Source organism: Anser cygnoides, chromosome 32 (genome assembly GCF_040182565.1).
Source record: "Anser cygnoides isolate HZ-2024a breed goose chromosome 32, Taihu_goose_T2T_genome, whole genome shotgun sequence".
Classification (NCBI taxonomy): domain Eukaryota; kingdom Metazoa; phylum Chordata; class Aves; order Anseriformes; family Anatidae; genus Anser; species Anser cygnoides.
In genome coordinates this window covers 1,612,761-1,633,377 of record NC_089904.1, presented here as the reverse complement: position 1 = coordinate 1,633,377, position 20,617 = coordinate 1,612,761, and the positions used below count along the sequence as shown (strand labels likewise).

The window sequence follows — 20,617 nt, the reverse complement described above, 5'->3', positions numbered from 1 at the left end:
GAGCTGAAGCCAAAAGGGGGGGGGGGGAAAGGATAAAGCTTTGGTACAGTCTCCAAATGCACACATGAATACCTGCAACATCAGAGATGATGCTGAGCAGAGTCCCATTAAAGAGCCCCTTTGCCAAGTGCTGTGCTAACGTGGCAATCGCTCGATCCCTCCGACGCCATCCCTGCCTGGTCCTGTGCTGCCACGCGAACGTGCCCCGAGGGATGCTTCGGGGCTGGAGGATGGGAGCTGACTTTTGCTCTCAGGCAGGGGGAGGAGAATTAACATACGTGCAGCTGCTAATCTTTGACAAATCTAACACTTGTGTGGTTTGGGACAGGTACCTGAGATTCAGCAGAAATGAGTCACCGGCTTGAATATTACCTGTTTTTAATTTAACCAAGTTAGTCGCAGTTGTAGTACAAGCCATATGCAAACACGGCTTCTGTCCTTCAGATTTCCAGCTGCAAAGAGCAAAAGCAACATTCCAGGTCCTGGGCATTCAAAAGGGCCCTCAGGACCCTGTGGAGACTGCATAATAGCGAATGGGCAGTGGGCAGGGAATACTAAAATGCCAAACTCCCCCCGGTCACTTGGCTCCGGCCACGTCCTTCTTGCTCCTGGAAATGGCAGACGGGTGTTTTGCATTTAAACGAGAAGAGACGTGCTGCTATTCTGGTCCTTCTCTGCCAGAGCTGGTGCTGCAAAGGCCACAGGGTGGGCTTTGAATAGGAACAAGATAATATAGCAAAGCCCAGAAGGGAGTTAATGAACCTAAATTAATTGCAGCCAGACACTGTGAGTAGCCAGGGCAGCTGACCATGCCTGCTCCCTCCCCGGTGCCATTCGCACAGCTCCTGTTGCAGGGGGCAGGCAGCGACCCCAGCTCTGGGAGCCGTAAGCTCTTCCACGGCTCCCCATTAACCTGCTGGGCTCTGTGAGGAGCTGGCCACCCATCTGTCACAGCCTGGCGCTGCCTGAGGTTTTTGCTGCCGCTGGAAATGATGTCGGTGAGCCACAGCCTGGAGCAGCCTCACAGAGGGGTGCCAGGACCCCAAAAGCGGCGCAGCTGATGCAGTTCCCACCCCTGGAGCCAAGGAAAGGTGAGGGATGGGTGCACAGCCAGGAGCCGGACCCCACCGGGAGCAGCACGGTCACGAAGCGGACAAGTCGCGCATTTTCTGACTCAAGGCTCCAAGGAAACACGCGATCCATGCACCGCCGGAGCATACGGGACAGGGAGCCTTAGCTCGGGATTACCACGCAGAGGCTGCGACGGGCTGGCAACCTGCAAGGTGTGCGACGCACGCAGCGGCGCGAGCCTCCCGCTGCGCGCAAGACAAGGAGTTAATTACACCTCGCAGGAAGCATCTCTGCCGATCCACGTGAGGATGAGGTGCGACGCACCTAGGTCTGAGATTGCTGGGAAGCACCTGCTTGCACACTGCTGTGTTTACCTTGCGGATTGTGTGGCTGCTGAAACCCTACCGAGCTCGGATTAATCATGCAACGTGCATATAACCATGGCAGAGATAGCATCACCTCTTCTCCTCCCTGGCAATAATTCCCAGTTACCACTTGCTCTTTGCTAACACTGCCAGCAGAAACAGGCGCTGAGATATAATTACACAGCCCTGGATGCTGCTCGGCTGCCTGGAGCTACCGCCATACGGGTTGGGGAAGAAGGTTTCAGAGGAGCTGCCTTGTGCCAGCAGGTGCAGGAAAATGAAGGTGCGCGGGGTAGCGTTTCACCAACCGTTTCCACTGGGAGGAGTGAACAAACCAAGCCCTCAGGGCAGAGGGAAGGAGAAAGGACGAGTGTAAGGAGACACTGAGCCAGGGAAGCCGGGGTTATTTTCTCCCTGTGTTTCTTATGAGACAGCTAAAAACAGGGGACGCCGAGGACTGGCAAAGGAGCATCCCTGGGGACGGGATCTGGGGTCACATCCCCAGCTGATGCAGTCGGAGGGGGTCTCTCCAGATGCTGCAGCTCCCCTGCTCCCTGTGCCAAACTGAGCAGCAATCCATGTCCCACCTCCCTCTCTGCATTTCTCAGGTTAGCCCTTGCTTTCCCTCACTCTCACCCTGCCTCACTCCCTGCGTCCCTCCCAGGAGAGCCAGGCAGCTTTCCAGCCTGCCCCAAAGGCTCCTGCCAGGCTTTAAGTCTCAGCCAAAGTTGCATCTGAACGACATGGAACAGATAAGTTCCACTGCTTTTCCTCTCCATGAATATTTCATAAGGCAGCTGGGCGCCAAGCCTGTCGGAGGTGGCATTAAATTAACTGCACGGACACATGAATGCTGAGACAACAGTTTAATGGCTGTGCTCAGAGCTTCATGTTTTTCGTTGAGGATAGGAAATTCCCTATCTGGTAGAAAAGGTGCAAACATCCCCGCTTCTTTCCTCGGTCAACAATGCCATGCACTGTACAAGGCAGCCTCCTAAATGGCCCATGGTCATCATTAATTGCTTAATTAATACTTGTGGTGTGACTGCTCCCTCGGCGTTTTTCACAGATTAATGCTAGCTGAGTTTGCGTCCCTTTTCTCTCTGAACAACCGCAAGGATAAGTGCTCTGGGGAGCAGGGGAATGTAATGCTAATACTTGCAGAAAGTGGCCTTTAATTCCAGTATCATGCTTTCAGTAGCAACCCAGGTCACTGTCAGTGGAGATAGGAATCCTTCTCCCAGGTGCTCAGCCTGAAGTGGAGCAAACCAACTCCAAACACAGACCACACAAAGCATCTGGTTGGGACAGAGCCCGTGAAGCCTGGCAGTCTGCACCCGTAAATTCCCCTCTTTGTCCCTTCAGTCACACAGCATCAAGGCTCAAGCCCTGCACGCTGAGACAAGATTTCTGCCTTCAGCTTTTGAAAATCGCTTTCAGAAACCCCCTTCTGAACGCACACCAAGTCTCTCCATAACTCACACCCACCCACATGCAAAGAGCAATTCTGCACGATTTCATGAGCAGCTACCAAGGATAACTTTGTACACCTGCGGGGCACCCATCACCCTCTGGATAAAGCCTTTTAGCTACACCATACTGATACAGATGTGTATAAATGATATGAAAACGTGACCATTTATGCTCCACTTGCTTACTTCCCAAGATGTCCTGGTGAGAGGCATTGCTGACCCTTCTGCAGGTTGGATTCCTCCAGCCCTGGGGCAGGCAAAGCTGCCTTCCTCCAAGCACATCCCGGAACGGGGAGGCTTCAGGACCAGCATCTCCTGCAAGAGGCACAGATTTATAACGGGGAGTGTTATAGGTATGGGCTGGCAAGTGTGGGACCAACACCCCAACCCTCCTCAGCTCCAGAGCAGCACTGACAGTGACAACTCCTGTGCAGTACCTGACGGCTGCAGAGGAAATCAGCCAGGCTAAAGTAGGGCAGGAGGGATCAGAACGAGGTGCGGCGGCGGCTGAGGTAGGTGGATGAGTCCCCAAGCACGCCTGAGCCGCGCTTGATGGCTGCCAGCCTAAGCATTCAGAGAGCTGCAAATCCATCTCACAGGTGGTTTTGCCCGGAGATGAGAGCTCCTGGGGCTCCCACTGCGGCTCCCCCCTGCCCAGACACCCCTCCGCGACAGTCGGGACATTGCCGCTGCCCACCCCACAGCCCCCCGGTCACGGCATCGCCACGCACCCCCACAGACGCTCCCCCTCCAGCACCTCCATAGATGCATCCTCCCTTCCCCCTCCAGACCCTACACATCCCTGGATTCCCCACAGCCCCTGCTCCTAACACCGGCCCCCCCACAGCCCCTGCATCGCCCACAGGCTCCCCAGGACCATCGCCCCCAGCACAACCAGGACCCAGCTCCCTCCTGTACTCCACCAGGGTTCCTGCACCCCTCAGGACCCTGCCCCTTCCCATACCCCCTACACCCCCCAAGACCCCTCCCCAAGACCCCAGCGCCCCCCCAGGACCCCACGCCCCCCAAAGACCCCTACACCCCTTAGAACTCCCCACATCCCCCCTACCCTCCCCATCCCCCCGGCTCCCCCTGTCCTCCCCCTGTCCCCTGTGCCCCCCCAGGTCCCCTCTGTGTCCGTCCCCAGCCTCCCCATGTCCCCCTGTGTGTCCCCCTGTGTCCCCCCCAGGTCCCCTCTGCGTCCCCCCCCCGCCTCCCCGTGTCCCCCTGTGTCCCCCTTCCCCCCTGTGACCCCTCAGGTCCCCTCTGTGTCCCCCCACATCCTCCCCGTGTCCCCCTGTGTCCCCCTGTATACCCCCCTGGTCCCCTCCTGTGTCCCCCCCCGGTCTTCCCATGTCCCCCCTGCGTCCCCCCCAGGTGCCCCCTGTGCCCCCCGAACCGACCTCCCTGTGTCCCCCTGTGTCCCCCTGTGTCCCCCTGTGTCCCCCCCGCTCCCCTCCTGTGTCCCCCCCCCCCCATTCCCATATCCCCCCTGCGCCCCCCCCCCCCCCCTTCGGGTCCCCCCATCCGCCAGGGGTCGCCCTCCGGCGCCGCGGCCGCTCTGCTCGCGGCCGGGGCTGGGGCTGGGCGCTCCGGGCCCCGCCGTTCCGGCGCCGCCGTTCCGGCCCCGCTCCCTTTGTGCTCGCAGAAGATGGCGGCGCGGGCGGGCTTCCAGTCGGTGACTCCCAGCGGTGGCGGCGGGGGGGCCGCTGCCGGGGCCGGGGCCCTGGGGCCGGGAGCTCCGGGGGGGCCGGTCCGCATGGGCCCGGCCCCGGGACAGGGCCTGTACCGCTCGCCGCTGCCGGGGGCCGCCTACCCGGTGAGGCGGGGAAGGGGCCGGCGGGGCGGGAGGGAGCGGGGATGGGGCCGGGGCCGGGGCCGGGGCCGTCCCCCCGCCCCGGCGGGCGCTGGACCGCTTTTCTTCTCTCCGCAGCGCCCCGGGATGTTGCCGGGCAGCCGGCTGGCCCCGCAGGGGCCTTCCATGGGGCCGCCCGGCTACGGCGGGAGCCCGGCGGTGCGGCCCGGGATGGCGCAGGCCAGCCTGGATCAGGCCCGCAAGAGGCCGGCGCCGCAGCAGCTCCAGCAGGTGCAGCCGCAGGCCGTGCCCAACCGCAACCACAAGTAAGGGTCGGAGGCAGCGGGGCATCCCCGGGCGTCCCCCGGCATCCCTGGGCGTCCCCGAGCATCCTCGGACATCCGCGGGCAGCCCCGAGCGTCCCCCGACATCCCCTGATCATCCCCAAGCATCCCTGGACACCCCCAAGCATCCTTGGACATCCCCAGGCAGTCCCAAGCATCCCTGGACATCCCCAGGCAATCCCCAAGCATCCTCGGACATCTCCAAGCATCCCCTGACATCCCCAAGCATCCTTAAGCGTCCTTGGACGTCCCCTGACATCCCCGAGCATCCCCAAGCATCCTCAGACATCCCCAAGCATCCTTGGACATCCCCAGTCATCCCCGAGCATCCCCTGACATCCCCGGACATCCCTGAGCATCCTTAAGCATCCTTGGACGTCCCCTGACATCCCCGAGCATCCCCAAGCATCCTTGGACATCCCCAGTCATCCCCAAGCATCTCCGATCATCTCCAAGCATCTCCAGACATCCTCGAGCATCCCCTGACATCCCCGATCACCCCCAAGCATCCCCCAAAATCTCCAAGCACCCCTGATCCCCCCCCAAGCACCCCCGATCCCCTCGAGCATCCCCGCACAGGCACGCATTCATTGCTTCTCTCCCCAAAGGCATAATGGGGAAAGATCGGGTTTTGGGGTGCGGGTAGGGCACCGCCGAAATCACAGAGCGAGCTCTAAGGCCTTGCCGAAGCAGGGATCGAAGCGGCAGCATCGCTGACCTCGTGTCGCGTGCTGGCTGCTCTCAGCAGCACAAAGCTTTTCTGTGTGCCCGTGTCCCCGGCGCTTTGCCTTCGCGCCATGCCCGGGCCTCTCGTTGCTTCTTTTTGTTGGGTGGCTGAAAGGGAGTTCAGCTTTCGTGTGCAGCCCCTTTTCTGGGAGAGGGGAGCTTCCAGCAGATATAAGAATAACGCACGGCTATTAGACAAGGGCACGTTTGTGTTAGGTTTCTGGCAGAACAATATGATGCCTCAGTAATGTTGGCAGCGCATCCCTTGGTTTAAAACGAGTCTCCTAGAAAAGTCAGTCCTAGAAATCACAAGTCGCTGCGGTGAGGCGTGCTGTCAGCACAGCCTTTCCGACGTGATGCAGCCGTGCCTTCTGAGCTTTCCTTGTGGCTCTGAAACGTGCAGGTAGTGGGTTAGTCCCGCTGCCGCGGGATTTGTCAGCTCTGCAGCGCTGGAGGCCTGGCGGGGCAGGGGCTGGGGGAAATAAAGAGCCCGACTGCACGACGGTGACGATAACTGCCTCCGAAAATGAGAGCCTGGGCCTGAGACCGGCCTCCAGGCTGCGAGCGCTGCCAGTGTCGCAGTGCTAAACCAGGGAACAAGCCATCGTGCTGCTCCTTTCATGACTGCCTGTCATTAATTAGCATAGTTGACATTTTAATACGCATCTCCTTCCTTTACAGCGCTAAAAAGAAAAAGATGGCTGACAAAATTCTACCTCAGAGGGTGAGTGGCACGCGCGGTTGCAGCCCCTGACGATATGAAAGGAGGGCGAGGGTGCTGGTGGTGAGTTGCGTTCTTGACGGGCTCGTGCTTTGCTGTAGATCCGTGAGCTCGTCCCCGAGTCTCAGGCCTACATGGACTTGCTGGCCTTTGAAAGGAAATTAGACCAGACGATCATGAGGAAACGCCTGGATATCCAGGAGGCCTTGAAGCGACCCATTAAGGTAGGTGGGGGCTGCGTTCACGGTTATTGTAAGCAAGGATCGGAGAATCTCACCTTAGTGGAGTGGGGAGGAGGGCACAGAAGTTTGGGACATGTCCCTGTAAGCGTGGCCCATAAGGAATCTTAATTAATACTGCAGGCGTAACCATGGAGCAGAACCAGGAATGCCTCTTCCCGTGCTGCTCCTCTTAGGAGAGGGGAAATAGGAGGCAAACAAGAATATTAAGCTTAGTTTTGGCAAAGCATAAGCAAGATAGCCATCTGTTTACTTCAAAATTAACGCTGAACTGATGCTTTTTCTTGTAGCAAAAGCGAAAGCTACGAATTTTTATCTCCAACACCTTCAATCCAGCCAAGTCAGATGCAGAGGATGGAGAAGGAACGGTTGCCTCCTGGGAGCTTCGGGTGGAAGGCCGGCTGCTGGAAGATGTAAGTGTGAGTTACGCAGCCGCAGAGGTGACTTTATGGATCTGGAATTGACAGTGAAACCAGTTTCTTAGTGTCCGAGAGCGTAGCTAAGGGCTTGATATCCTCCTTCATCTCTGTTTTCCAAGGAGTCTGGTGGTGACGAGACCGAGAGCCCAACTCAGAGACCGCTGGGTATCCCCATGGCAGAACATGAGTTGTACAAAGTTCTTATAGCTATAAGAATTAATGGTGAGAGACGGTCAATGGCTCTTAGAACCAGGGCACTTGCGTTTTATCTGATTGCTGAGTGAGCTAATTCCTCCAAGCTCATCTCTATCTCCAGTCTTTCACCATTTTTTTGACTTGGAACTTGATTTTCCAGCATGTATTGATGAACGTAAGTGTTCAGAACTTAGAGGAACGCTGTTGGGCGCCTTGCCTGTGCTTGCGTCCTGGGACTTGCTCTCCTGACTCTCTTCCTTCCTGTGTTGCTTGCAGTCTGCTTTGTCCAAATACGATGCCACCAAGCAGAAAAGAAAGTTTTCATCCTTCTTTAAATCTCTGGTCATTGAACTTGATAAAGACCTCTATGGCCCTGACAATCACCTGGTAGAGGTGAGCTTCTTTTTGCTCTATTGTCTCTAAAAATGGGTTGCTGTTTCAGGAGACTGATTTGTACATAAGTTGTATAACTTGAGAGGTGAGGGTATTTAAGACTTGTTCAAGTGGCTGGGAGCCAGGCTTGAATTCTCTTGAATTCTTTTCTTAGCTCTTCCACTGAGTTGCTAGGGGTCTGAATAAATGGATTAACTCTTGTTACAAACTATAAACGGGAATAAGATGAATTTTCTGAGTGGGTGTGGTTTACTGACGAGCATGCTGGGTGCCAAGCAGCAGGAGCAAAGGGAATCAAGCGTGCGAGTGCATCTGAATGCCCTCTCCTGTTCCACATATTCCAGTGGCACAGGACTGCAACAACCCAGGAGACGGATGGCTTCCAGGTGAAGAGGCCAGGAGATGTCAATGTGCGCTGTACTGTCCTTCTGATGCTCGATTACCAGGTAAGATATCGGGAGCAACAGTGCTGGGCTTGCAGTGTTTGCTCAGCTGTGTCTGTGGCCACGCTCCCATCTCATCTTTCTGGGCTGTTTTCTTTAAGCCTCCCCAGTTCAAACTGGACCCCCGCTTGGCTCGTCTCCTGGGGATTCACACTCAGACCCGTCCAGTGATCATCCAGGCTTTGTGGCAATATATCAAGACCCACAAGCTCCAGGACCCCCACGAGCGGGAGTATGTCATCTGTGACAAATACCTCCAGCAGGTAATGGTGTCCGTGGCTGCCTCAGCGTTTCTGTGTGAGCAGCCAGTGATCCCTGGCATTGAGCTCTCCGTTGAGCCCTGTGTTTCTGGCACAGATATTTGAATCTCAGCGGATGAAGTTCTCTGAAATCCCACAAAGGCTTCACGCGTTGCTTATGCCCCCAGAACCGATCATCATCAATCATGTGATCAGGTGAGACTGCTCCACTTGGCTTTGTATTTATAGAAAGAAGAGTGGAAGGGATGGATGAGGCTTGCACGGGAAGACGATGTAATGTTCTGCTTTTTCAGTAGCGGTTCCCCTGTGTTGCCAGTCATCATTTCTTTGTACAAGAATGGCCACCTCTTGTCTACCACATCCCTCTTTTCCACCAGGCACTCCCATGTTCGTACCATCCTTTGCATGACAATTGCTCCAAGCAGATTTCTATCTACACAGTTACTTAGTCCGTGTGCTGCAAAGCCACACAGAGCTTTGCTGTTTGGTGTTAGAGCTGAAGCTAACAGTAGCTTGGCTTGTCCCTGCCTGCAGTCCTTATGCAGCATCACCCTAGAGTAGCCACAATTTGGTGCTTTCTTGAACTACTCACTTGTTTTGGATCCTTTTGGATGCCCCTAGCGTTGACCCAAATGACCAGAAGAAAACGGCCTGCTATGACATCGATGTGGAGGTGGATGATACCTTGAAGACTCAGATGAATTCATTCCTGCTCTCAACAGCTAGTCAACAGGAAATTGCTGCTCTGGATAACAAGGTAGGAAGAGCTCCTTTGGGTCTGCTGTCAGTTCTGGGTAGGAGTGTGGGTTTGGAGCAAAGTGACCCCTGAATGTGACAGTTCAGCTTTGCGCTGTTGTGCGTTCGGAAGCTGGGGTCGGCTCAGCCCTGGTTTCAAATAGGTGGCTTTATCTGGAAGCACAGTTTTAAAGGAAATGGTCAGTGGGGAAATTGGTAATGTTTAGAGCAGGAAGGTGGGAGTTGAGAATCCTATCTGATAAGTCAGCCAGGGAGCATAAGAATTCACCTTCGTGTGTTGGACCTCTTGATGTTTCTCTGACATTTTCCCCTATTCAGCAGTCGCGTCGCTGTGCTTATCTCCTTCAGATCCATGAAACAATAGAGACAATTAACCAGCTGAAGACCCAGCGTGAGTTCATGCTGAGTTTTGCCCGAGATCCTCAGGGCTTCATCAATGACTGGCTGCAGTCCCAGTGCCGGGACTTGAAGGTAAAAGCTTCATCTTGTGGGGAAGCTGGATCCAGTCACACTCTTTACTCATTATTACCAGCTCCCACAGAGAGAGAGAGGGAGAGAGGCAATTTCCTTTTCAGAAAGCAAGACTTGTATTGAAGTCAAGGATAAGGACCTGACCTGACTGTACTGATGTTTCTTTGAGGAAGGGCGTGTGTGCGTGCAGGCTTGCTCAGCACAGCCAGAGCTTTCACGCTCCCTGAACTGTTTTGTCCTTTGTGCTTTCCAGACGATGACTGATGTTGTTGGGAATCCTGAAGAGGAGCGTAGAGCTGAGTTCTACTTCCAGCCGTGGGCTCAGGAAGCTGTGTGCAGATACTTCTACTCCAAGGTGAGCGTCCCCAAGCAGGTGTCCCCCCTCTGTACCTGGTGGCTCCACATACCTGTCGCTCCTTTTTCACTGCTGGTGAAAAGTGGCATTGCTAAGCCTCACTTGTAGGCGCTGCTGATGCATCTTGGTCCCGGTTTGGACTCACTCTTTTCCCCCTGGGCCCTGTGGTACTTGGATGCTGCGCTGCTGTCTGTGTTAATGCTGCAACTCTGGCTTCTCTCGCAGGTACAGCAAAGACGGCAGGAACTAGAGCAGGCCCTGGGAATCCGCAACACATAGGCCGCTCCGCTCCTCCCCAGCCAGAAGGCATCACAGCTACTTGTGGAGACAGAGCTGCAGAGTACGCTGTTACAGCTCACGTAATCCCACTCCGGCACTGAGGCCTGCACCATTATCCATCCTGGCATTGCCCCTGTTGGGGCAACTCTAGGACACCTGGGGTCTTCTGGGGAGTGGCAAGCAGACGGGCTCCAACGAGCACACACTTCTACCTGGTTTTCTTCCTGACTGTTGCCTTGTCAGTCCCAGGGCTTCTGAGAGCCTTTCTGTGACTCCGTACTGCCTGTAGTGTCCCCGGTAGCCAGTATGAATGCTGACTTGGAGCTTTTCTCAAGTTCAGAAACCACAGCCCGTTCCTCCTCAGCTAGCATCTAGTTGTGGCACACGTGAGACCTGGGTCTGGGAAGCCTGGACCTGCTCTAAGGGTGGAGCTCTGCGGCTAGTCTAGTCCCTGCCTCTTTTTGTAGCAAGGTACCAGGAGATGGAGCGGGCAGGATGCCACGAGCTGACATACCTCCCAGCCCTCCCCTCCTTCACGCGGAGGGTGCTGCTGCACTGGGCTGCCCCACAGGTCACTCTCCTCCTTGAGGAAGTTACCGGACTGTGTAGAGAATCGCTTCTTCTCTTGTCCCTTTTTTTTCCTGTCCTGCTCCCTTCATGTTTATGACAGACTGTTTTAGGCTGGGAATCACAGGGGAGATGAAGCATTGGCTTACCGCAGGGGTGTGCAAGATCTGGAGTGCTGAGACTTCACTGCACTTCAAAACACTTGGGGTTCCAGCAAGCCACCTGGCTGCTTGTTTTCCCTGTAGCAGGGAGGGAGGATGCAACAGCTGCCCGTGTAATTGTGCAGGGGTGGGGTGTTGTACGCTCATTCCTTCGGGACAGTTGTCATATGTCACTTGCTTTGGGGACCAGAGGCTCCTTTGTGTGGACCTGAGTGTAACAGGACCGTCCTTGGGAATGGATGTAGCTCCAAGCATATGTGAGTTAGGAGATGTTTCCATGCTGAAGCTCCTGTGGTTTTTAGTCAAGTTTTAGGTTCCAGGGCTGCCATAAGGCCCAGCATGGATCAGGAATGTACAAGTAGACTTTCTTTACTGTGGGGAGTAGCAGCCCCCATGCCTCGTCATGGAACTATTTACTAGTGAACTAGTGGTCAGGTGTAAGAGAGCGGCTTCTCTAACCCGGATCTCAGTATTTCTGCTCGGGACTAATGCAAATGGACTCAAAAGTTGGTCATATTCTCTTGGAACAGCTGCAAAGCCACGTTACTGACAAGCCCCCCTCATCCCCACACCCGGCTCTGGTGTGGTTGGGAAGGTTACTATGAATTTGGGAGCCTGGGTGGCCCTACTCCTTGTGTCTGTGTTACTACATGTCTGTGAGTAATAGGCTCTCGACTTCCCTTCTCCTTTACCCTCTTTGAAATGGCTCCTCTGTGGTACTGGGGTGAAGGTCTTGGTGCTGGTGAAGCAGCCCACTGACTCCTCAGGGTAGTCACACATGAAGGATGCTGAGTACTGCGTAGGCAAACATAGCTGTTGCAGAGTAACTGCTTTTCTTAACTGAATATTATGGGTTTTTCCATGGACCAAAATTTTTTTTGTACTGTATCCTTGTAGATGTCACCCAGTTTTAATAAAAGCCTCCTGTGAAGGAAGCTGTCCTCCCTCCTTCTGTGCTGACAGCACACTTTCTCTCAGCAGCTGCCTTGGTGGATGATACCTCATGTATTTGCCTGGGAAGGGACAGGATTATTTTCACTTTATTTTTTTAACTGGTTTAAGAAACTGCAGAGAAAACGTTCATCACGTTTTGGCCTTTCATACAGCGTCTTTCAGGTAAGGATCTGTGGCTTGCAGCGCCCACTAAGCCTTTGCAGAGTGCTTTTGTGGTAAATAAGCAAAGTAACTTGAGCAAACCTGGAAATCCAGTGGCCAAGGTGCTGATAAAATCTAGACGGCCCGGTATTCACACCGCCGTGCAGAACGGTGACAGCCTGTTGTAAGCCCCGCGGGATTCAGGTATGATTTTGAGGAAACTGTATTAAAGGTTCCAGAGATGGGTTTAAAGGCATGCGAAAGGGGCTTCGCTCTTTGCACCCTGCCTTGGTTATCGGAGTAGAAATGTAACGCTTTACAGAAAACTTGTAAAGCCTCGCTGCAAGAGAAAGAGATCCTCTGCGTCTAGAAGAAAGGGCGCTTCGCGTAAGGCCAAGCAGTCGGTGCTGCTGCTGCTTAGCGCTGGGATGAAGGCTGGCGTTGCCTCCTGGCTCTGCAGTCAGATGGTTCACGTCTCCCACCCGGGGAGGTGACACGACGGGACGACGCTTCTTTGGGGGCAAATAAAATGCTTTTATGCGGCAATCTGAGGGGAGGGAGAGGGGGGGAAGCCGCTGGGCACTCACCGTTCCCGGCTGCGCTGAGATCGGCGAGCCGAGCGCCTTCGCTTCGGGGCAGCGATCTGCAGCCGCCGGGCGCTGGCTTGGCTTCCCCGGAGCCGCGAGCACCGGCTGCGGCCGGGGCCAGCGACCTGGGCGGCCCCCCGGGGCCGCGGGTGCCCGGTTTGCCCCCGGGGCGGAGCGGGAGGCGGGCTGGGGCCGCCCCTGCTCGGGGGCAGCCTTCAAATACCGGCGGCGGGCTCGGCACGGAGCAGCGCTGCAGCTCCTCGCACCATGGGCGGCAAGAAAGTGTGCGTCGTGGGCTCCGGCAACTGGTGAGCAGCCGGTGGCCGGGCGCTGCGGGTCCCCTCCCGGAGCACGGAGCTGTCCCCGGGACACCGGGACCCCCGGGCAAGGGCCGTGGGGTGCCCCGGGCTCCCCGGTGCCGGCAGCCTCGGTGCCTACGGCTCCGCTCTGCCCGTGCAGGGGCTCGGCCATCGCCAAGATCGCGGGCAGCAACGCGGCGCGGCTGAGCACCTTCGAGAACCTGGTGAGCATGTGGGTGCTGGAGGAGGAGGTGGGCGGCCGGCGCCTCACCGAAATCATCAACACGGAGCACGAGAACGTCAAGTACCTGCCGGGACACAAGCTGCCCCCCAACGTGGTGAGTGTGGCCTTCCCTGCCGAGCTCGAGAGCCGGCGCTGGCAGCCGGGCTCCCCGGTGACAGGTAATAAAAAGCTGCGCTGGGAGCTGCCGCGGCCCCGCGTGCTGGCTGTGCGAACGGGGATGCACGGGGCTCGCTTACACGTTCCCAGTGACCTTGCAGCGCGCTTGGATGAGCCGCAGCCCTGGCCACCCTCGCTGCCCACCTTTGCCCCTGCTCTGGCATCCCGCAGCCTGGGCTTGAAGCCACGCGGCTGCCTCCGAGCTGGCATCAGCGGTGCGCGGCGAGCCCGGGCGCTGTCGTCCTGTGACCGTACACTCAGCCTTTTGTGCTGCCAAGCTCCAGCCCCTCTGCCCCGCCAGCCTTTGTGTCCGTCCTCTTACGGGGAAACCCCACGCACTTGTCCTCCAGCCCCTGCTCCCCTCGTCGTGGACAGGGGCAGGCCCCTCGCCATGAAAAATCGGGTGCAGGTCCTGACGGTCCCACCCTGCAGGTGGCAGAGCCAGACCTGCTGAAAGCCTGCGCCGGGGCCGACGTCCTCCTGTTCGTGGTGCCCCACCAGTTCATCGGCAAGGTCTGCGAGCAGCTCAAGGGCCACGTGAAGAAAGGCGCCATCGGGGTGTCGCTCATCAAGGTGCGAGCAGGAGGAGCGCCGCCCTGGCAGCCGGGGGTTACAGCTTGTGCGGGGCTGCAAAGGGGAGCCAGGGGGGTCTGGGAGCAGAAAGTGGGCTCTGGGGTTTTGGTGGCGTACAAGAGGGGTGTGGGAAGTCTTCGCGGGGGTCTGGAGGTGTGTTCGTGGAGTGGAAAAGGGTGAGGGCATGCAGGGGGTCTGAAGCGCTGCGAGCGGGGCGCAGCTGAGCTTGGGGGGGGCTGTTGGGGCGACAGCATCGCAGGATGGGGAGTGACGGGGTTGGGACAGCGGGGGCCAGGTCCCGCTGGAGGGGACAGGTGCTCATCTCTGCCCCTGGCTGTCTCCCAGGGGGTGGACGAAGGACCAGACGGGCTGAGGCTGATCTCAGACATTATCCACGAGAAACTGGGAATAGAGATGAGCGTCCTCATGGGGGCCAACATTGCTAATGAAGTGGCAGAAGAGAAGTTCTGTGAAACAACCATCGGTAAGGAGCCAGCATCCCTCCTCATTAGCAGCCACCGTTTCTGACGAGCGGGAAGACGTAAAGGGGGGAGCGTGGTGCTGCCTAGGGAGAGCCGTCCCTTTTTCCCTGTGAAGGCAGTGAGGCTCCGTAGGAGCTCGATGAACTGATTCACAGGGTTTGCAGTGTGATTGCTCCCTTCATTAAAAACAGGGTTGTGTGTCTGAAAGCTCCTGCCAGCACTGACTAGGAGCATCTGGCAGTTGGCCTGGTACAAGTGAAAGGGACGGACACTGAGAGACCCTTTAGGAAATAGAGTTCACCTACCTTTATCTCACTGGGCTTCAAGGGACAATCACCTGGATCTCATGTCCTTGCTAGCCAGGGCTACTTGAGAGTTCATCTGGCGGCAGCTCCTGACATCCTCCGCACTGTTTGTGAACCGTACACAGCAGCCAAAACCAACAGAACAGTTCTCTGGGTTAGAAGTTACAAGATTCAAAGTGTCCGTGTTTGAAACAAAAGCAAACAAGCCATGCAGAAGGCTGCAGGGACCGGAGACGTGGAAGCAGAGCTTGCTGTCACTGCAAGCACAGAAACTCTCCCATGCAGGGCCCTGCAGGAACAGAGAGCGCAGCAGCCTCCAAACACAAATCTGCAGTCTCTGAAGACGCCTTTAATCTACTGGGCACGCCACTTCTCTCTTGCTCAATGCAATGGCAGGCATCATCCCCATCTTCTGGGAATCCCAAGGTTGAACCTTGATTATCCACCAGGCACTGTACGCCCGCCTGGCACTTTGTGGTCCCACAAACGTTTAGCAATGCCCAGCAGTTGAGCAAGAGATTCCTCTCACTGCGCCGGATGCGAGGGCTACGCTGCAGGAACATACCAGTGCGCTGGAGAAGAGAACAGCCCTCCTCCGGGGTCTCCTTCACGTCTCCCTCTCCCCTCACGCTTCTCCTTTTGTCTCGTCAGGGTGCAAGAACGCGCAGTACGGGCAGATCCTGAAGGAGCTGATGCAGACGCCGAATTTCCGCGTCACGGTGGTGCAGGAGGCTGACACCGTAGAGATCTGCGGGGCTCTCAAGGTGGGTGAGCTGCTGGCTGAGGTCTGTAGATCTCGGTTAGCAGAGCCTGAGCTCTGCGGGGAGCTCTGGGGAGGAGGCTGCCACTTGGATGAACTCCTCTGGATATTGCACCCTGGCTCGCTGAGACGCTTGGGCAAGAGGCCAGGTTTTGGAGGCAGCTGTGTGTGTCCTGTTCAGCTCCTCGGAGGGACTGATGGCTGCCAGACAGGCAGGGGCAGGCAGCAGCCTGCTCTCGGGATCACTCGGGCAGCCTGTGGATGTGGCAAAGCCCTGGGCTCTAGTGGGAACAGATCACTCTGTGCTATTGTCTTCCAGAACATCGTGGCTGTAGGGGCTGGTTTCTGCGACGGCCTCGGCTTCGGAGACAACACGAAGGCTGCTGTTATCCGTCTGGGACTGATGGAGATGATTGGCTTCGCCAAACTCTTCTGCAAGGGGCCCGTCACCCCCTCCACCTTCCTGGAGAGCTGCGGGGTCGCCGATCTCATCACTACCTGCTACGGTGGTCGCAACCGCAAGGTGGCTGAGGCTTTTGCCAAGACTGGGAAGGTGAGCAGAGCGGGGAGCAGGCAACGAGGGGGGCGTTAATACCTGCATCAATCTGCTGAGTTGGCAGCGGCAGGGAGCCAGCTAGCCTTGTGGCATTCTTCACTTGCCCAGCGCCACAGCCTGGCTCCAGGGAAGGAACTGCGGGGCAGCGGATGGCATCGCAGCGTCCAGCTCCCCTCTCTGTTGGGTTGTTTCAGTCTATTGAGCAACTGGAGAAGGAGATGTTGAATGGGCAGAAGCTGCAGGGTCCCCAGACGTCTGCTGAGCTGCATCGCATCCTTAAAAGCAAGAACATGGTGGAGAAGTGAGTGCTCTCATCCCCCTTGCCTGCTTTTTTCGAGGCTGGGCTGGGATCTTCCCTGCAGGTGAGGGATGGGAAATTCACCCTCGGTGTCCCTGCAGCTCAGGCAAAGCTTTGCACTGCCCGCATCCAGCCTGGTGGGTGAGGCAGCACGCCTCAGTCCCCCCTGCTCCCGCCCAGTGGTCCTGCGTGGCGCAACAGAAGTGGAGGTGCTCTGACTCCGCCAGCTCTGGCAATGCAGCAAGGGCTGATTTTGTTCATCTGCCCGTAGGTTCCCCCTCTTCACAGCCGTGTATCAGATCTGCTACGAGGGCAAACCTGTTACCGATGTCATCAAGTGTCTCCAGAACCACCCCGAGCACATGTAAGGGGGCTCCGCCTGCAGAACCACCGATCCTGCTGAGATGAGCAGAGAGCTCCTGCCCGCACCAACTCGCTGCTGCTACAGCTTTGTGAGGAGTCCAGATTTCCTGGGAGCCTTTGCAGAGCGCTGGAAGGGCAGAGGTTCCCCTTCTCGGCCCTGGAGACTGCCAGCCTGAGCCTGGCATCTGCACAGAGGTACCTGCTGATCTCCCTCTCTCTTCGAAGGGCTCGTTTAGCTTCTGCTTCTGTCTAGGGTCTGCCCTGAGCGGGGCTGAGCATCTTCCTCCTTTCACTTTCTTTTGCTGCGATGGACTCAGTTCTCAGAGGGACTCTGCTTAAGTCGTCTTGATCAATACAGGCTGTGCAGGAGGCACTGCCTTGGAGGGCAAGCTTTGCTATGAGCCCCATGGGGCCACTTCGCATGACACCAGCTCTTTCCTGCTTGCTGCTGTTGCTTTTGGCTTTACCGCCTCGCAGAGGGGGCACGGTTCCCTGCCAGGCTCCACCAGAGACTGAAGTTCCTGAGGACTTTCAAAGGGGCTGATAATCACTTTTCTTTCTAAGAAGCACCAGCACAGAAAATAGCTCTTTGCCACCCTGCCATGCGCTGCTTCCCCAGCCACCACCAGCTGCTCCTGCTGAACGGGACGGCCGAGGCTCTGCGTGTGAGGACAGCTCCGGAGGGAGCCCTCGGAGCTCAGTTATTCAGCTTTTTGCTCTCACACCCAAGCCTGGCCGCTGACCCCTTTTGTCACTGATTTGTCTGTGCTATTTCCATGCCCGCTGACTGTCCCTGGGCAGCCTTCCTCCCTCGCCTTGGTTTGTCCTCTGGCTGGCTTTGGCAACGCAGGGACCAACTGCCCCAAAGTTTTTCTGAGCAGCTGGCAGGCAGCGTAGCCCTTGGCAGGGTACCTGCCGAAGCAGTTGGGCCATGGTGCTTTTAGATGAGTGACCCGCAGCAGCTTTTGCCTTCACTCTGGCTTGCTCTGGTCTGTGCCTTAGGCTGGTCTTTGCTTCTTTCTGTGGCTTTATAGGAGCTGAGAAAGCAGGTTCCACGCTTTCCCTGCCGCCCCTCGTGGGAGGGTGCTGGCAATTGCCCAGTAGCGCAAGGGGCAGCAAAGGACGTGATCCACAGAGGTACAGGCAGACCTCCAGCATCACAACAGAGGACAGAGGTCTCGTTCCTCATGCCGTGCCTTTGAAACTTGCCCCTTGTCCAGCTGGCTGCCACGTGCCTCTCTGGGCCTCTGAAGCTGGTTCACTCTGCTCGTGTTTGCTCAGGACCGCGTGTCCGGCGGTTCACTGATCCCTGTCTGGGCTGGCAGGCTGCTGGAGCTGCTGCAGATCTCGCTGTCCACCCCCGTTCCGGGTCCTAGTGCCATTGGGTCTCCGACTAGCAGTGTACTTTATGAATGTTTAAAATAATAATAAATTTGGAGAGGGAAGGGGAGGCGCACGTTTTTCTCTGTGGTTCCAGTGCATCGTTCTCTTTGGGTTGGTGCCTGCTGGTCTCGCTAAGAGTGCAGGAGAGGGCACTGGCTGTTCCCTCCTGGCTCTGCACCCGTGTGTGCTGTTCCAGAAACGAGTAAGAGTGCCCCTGCAGGACAATGTTGGCTCAGAACATAACGCAGTGTCCCACTTGCTTTTTCTCAGCAGCAGTTCCTGTGTTAAAGTTTGGCTGTAGGACTGGGGAGGGTAGAAACTGCAGCGCTGAGCTGGGTACAGAATCCTAACCTGGGGCCGGCAGAAACCATGCCAGGATCCCACTGTGCCACCTGTACCCCAGACTTTGATGTCTTAGCTTCTTGGGACGGTCTGTGCTGTTTTATTCATCTCTCTCCAGCTTCTTTTCCCTGCTGGACTTGCCTCATTCCTGCCTTTCTTTGAAATACATCTCGTACTGAGTGACCTTTCCAGGACTGTTAGTTCTCCGCTTGCCCTCTTGCTAGGGGAATTTAATCTGCTGGCAGTGCAGTTGCCTCTGTGCCTTTTATTAGACAAGCATTCTCGGTAGCACCCTACGACCTTTAAATTCAACTGAGCTATCGTTCAGAAAGTAGCCAACATCGGCTTCCTCTGAGAAACTTTAGTGAGCTTGGAGGGAAGATAAAGGAAGTCCAGTGTCTTCTTGCAGGGTTGGCACAACTTCTAGTTCCCTTTGTCTTGATGGGCTTCAGGAATCCCAGCTCAAGTGTTTGGATATGAGGCTCATACAGGGGAGAGAGCGTCCAAGCGCTCCTCCCTAGACACATTGCAGTCTCTCACCTCAGCATGTAAAGCTCTTGCCAGCACCTGCCTGGAGCTGCAGCAGGATCAGGAGCTGTGTTTTGGACTTAAATTTAGCTGTTAGCTCATCAGCTACAGAAGTACATCGCTCCAAGCATGGCTTTTTTTGCCACTACACACGGCTGGCAGTGCCTGAGCTCCTGTAGGCCTTGTCAGCATTTGCTGAAGGTCCTGAGTCTCACCTGGGGGTGGCCAGCGTATGCATCCCTCGCTTTCAGACTTTTCATGCCTTGCGCTAGCGTTGGAGTTCATGAGCTATAAAAAGTCTTCCCTTTGCCATTTGGAGTTATGTTCTGCAGCCTCAGCACATCCAGGCACTGCAGGGTCTGCATGGCTCAGGGCTCTGCAGCGCCGGGGGCTGCTGCAGCCTGGGCAAGAAGACACAGGCGAGGGGGTGGCCCCATTTCTTGCACTCTGGGCGCCTCAAAGAGCCCACAGCCTGGGGCTGCGCTGTGCCTGTGGTATCAGAGAATCCCAGAATCATCAGGGTTGGAAAAGACCTCCAAAATCATCTGGTCCAACCGTCCCCTACCACCAGTATCACCCACTAAACCATGTCCCCAAGCACCACGTCCAACCTGTCCTTAAACACCCCCAGGGACGGTGACTCCACCGCCTCCCTGGGCAGCCCGTCCCAACGCCTGACTGCTCTTTCTGAGAAGAAATGTCTCCTCATTTCCAACCTCAAATACAAGCAAGGAGCTCGTGGCTTGGAACGAGAGCACCGCACCAACAGCAGCCACGGCGCTTTTGGAGGCACACAAGCTCTCCAAATCGTGAGCCCCTCCAGATGTGAGCACAGCCTGGGCCCTGAGGGAGGGTGAAGAGGCCAGTGACCACCTCAGGGCTGGAGCAAGGCGCCCTTCGCTCCATCCCATGTGAGGCCGAAGATGGGCTGGCTCCTCAGCCTCACACAGTGCTGAGAGCGCTGAGGAGCGAGGAGGCCCTGGGGGAGCTGTGCTGAGGGAAACGGGCCTGAGGGACAGGGGACAGAGCCTGAGGGACAGGCGACGACAGGGCCTGAGGGACGGCGGGCTCCTGAGGTGAAGGAGCAGCCACACAGCAGATGGCGCCACAGCCCCCTCCCACACCCCCTCAGACTACAACTCCCAGCAGGCCCCGCGGCCCCGCTTTCCTCACGGGGACGCTACCGGGAAGCGCGGCCCTGCGGTGGCGGCGGAGCCTGGGAGCGCGGGTAGGGACCGGCACCGGGACCGGGAGCGGGAGCGGGGGGGGAGGGAACCGGGGGGGTCGCTTGCTGACCGCCGCCTTGTGTTGCAGGCATGGTGTCCGGCAAGCAGCTGGCTGACTTCGGCTACAAGGCGTTCTCCGGCTCCATGATGCTGCTGACGGTGTACGGCGGGTACCTGTGCGGCGTCCGCGCCTACCGCCTGCTGCAGCGCCGCCGGGAGCGGGAGGCGGCGGCGAGGCCCGAGAGCTGAGGGGGGGCTCGGGCCGTGGATCCCCCCCACCCCCTCCCCGTATGGCTCCCCGGGGCCGGGGCAGCGCAATAAAAGCCCCGTGAGAAGCCCCCGAGCTCGGTGTCGTGTCCTCGTCCCGCCCCGGGGCTGGGGGAAGGGC

At 57.2% G+C, this 20,617-nt stretch overlaps 3 protein-coding genes and 1 long non-coding RNA gene across 5 annotated transcripts; 3 read left to right on the top strand and 1 right to left on the bottom strand.

Annotated features, from left to right (window-relative positions):
• Nucleotides 1-361: 361 nt before the first annotated feature.
• Nucleotides 362-3,909, bottom strand: LOC106047739 (uncharacterized). Its single transcript, XR_007159686.2, has 3 exons — nt 3,346-3,909; nt 3,095-3,223; nt 362-689 (listed from the first exon to the last, which is right to left on the bottom strand). It is a non-coding gene; the product is annotated as an uncharacterized lncRNA (long non-coding RNA).
• A 587-nt stretch (nt 3,910-4,496) lies between these two features.
• SMARCD1 (SWI/SNF related, matrix associated, actin dependent regulator of chromatin, subfamily d, member 1) lies at nt 4,497-11,967 on the top strand. Of its 2 annotated transcripts, none has more exons than XM_066985804.1 (13): nt 4,497-4,727; nt 4,842-5,029; nt 6,455-6,497; nt 6,596-6,718; nt 7,024-7,152; nt 7,624-7,740; nt 8,085-8,186; nt 8,285-8,446; nt 8,541-8,638; nt 9,065-9,200; nt 9,548-9,670; nt 9,924-10,025; nt 10,251-11,967. In XM_066985804.1, exons 1-13 carry the CDS (start codon nt 4,560-4,562, stop codon nt 10,302-10,304), a joined length of 1,545 nt encoding a protein of 514 aa, XP_066841905.1. In that variant the 5' UTR covers nt 4,497-4,559; the 3' UTR covers nt 10,305-11,967. The 2 variants fall into 2 exon arrangements, with proteins under 2 accessions (XP_066841905.1, XP_066841906.1); XM_066985805.1 differs by having other exon boundaries at nt 4,498-4,727; nt 7,024-7,146.
• Nucleotides 11,968-12,910: 943 nt separating this feature from the next.
• On the top strand, nt 12,911-18,206 carry GPD1 (glycerol-3-phosphate dehydrogenase 1). The gene is made up of 8 exons (XM_048052888.2): nt 12,911-13,022; nt 13,174-13,351; nt 13,846-13,986; nt 14,332-14,470; nt 15,425-15,537; nt 15,853-16,086; nt 16,284-16,390; nt 16,659-18,206. The coding sequence occupies exons 1-8, from the start codon at nt 12,982-12,984 to the stop codon at nt 16,753-16,755; spliced, it is 1,050 nt and encodes a 349-aa protein (XP_047908845.1). The 5' UTR covers nt 12,911-12,981; the 3' UTR covers nt 16,756-18,206.
• Nucleotides 18,207-18,346: 140 nt separating this feature from the next.
• On the top strand, nt 18,347-20,572 carry COX14 (cytochrome c oxidase assembly factor COX14). The gene is made up of 2 exons (XM_013199372.3): nt 18,347-20,231; nt 20,318-20,572. The coding sequence occupies exon 2, from the start codon at nt 20,320-20,322 to the stop codon at nt 20,476-20,478; it is 159 nt and encodes a 52-aa protein (XP_013054826.2). The 5' UTR covers nt 18,347-20,231; nt 20,318-20,319; the 3' UTR covers nt 20,479-20,572.
• The last annotated feature ends 45 nt before the right edge of the window (nt 20,573-20,617 follow it).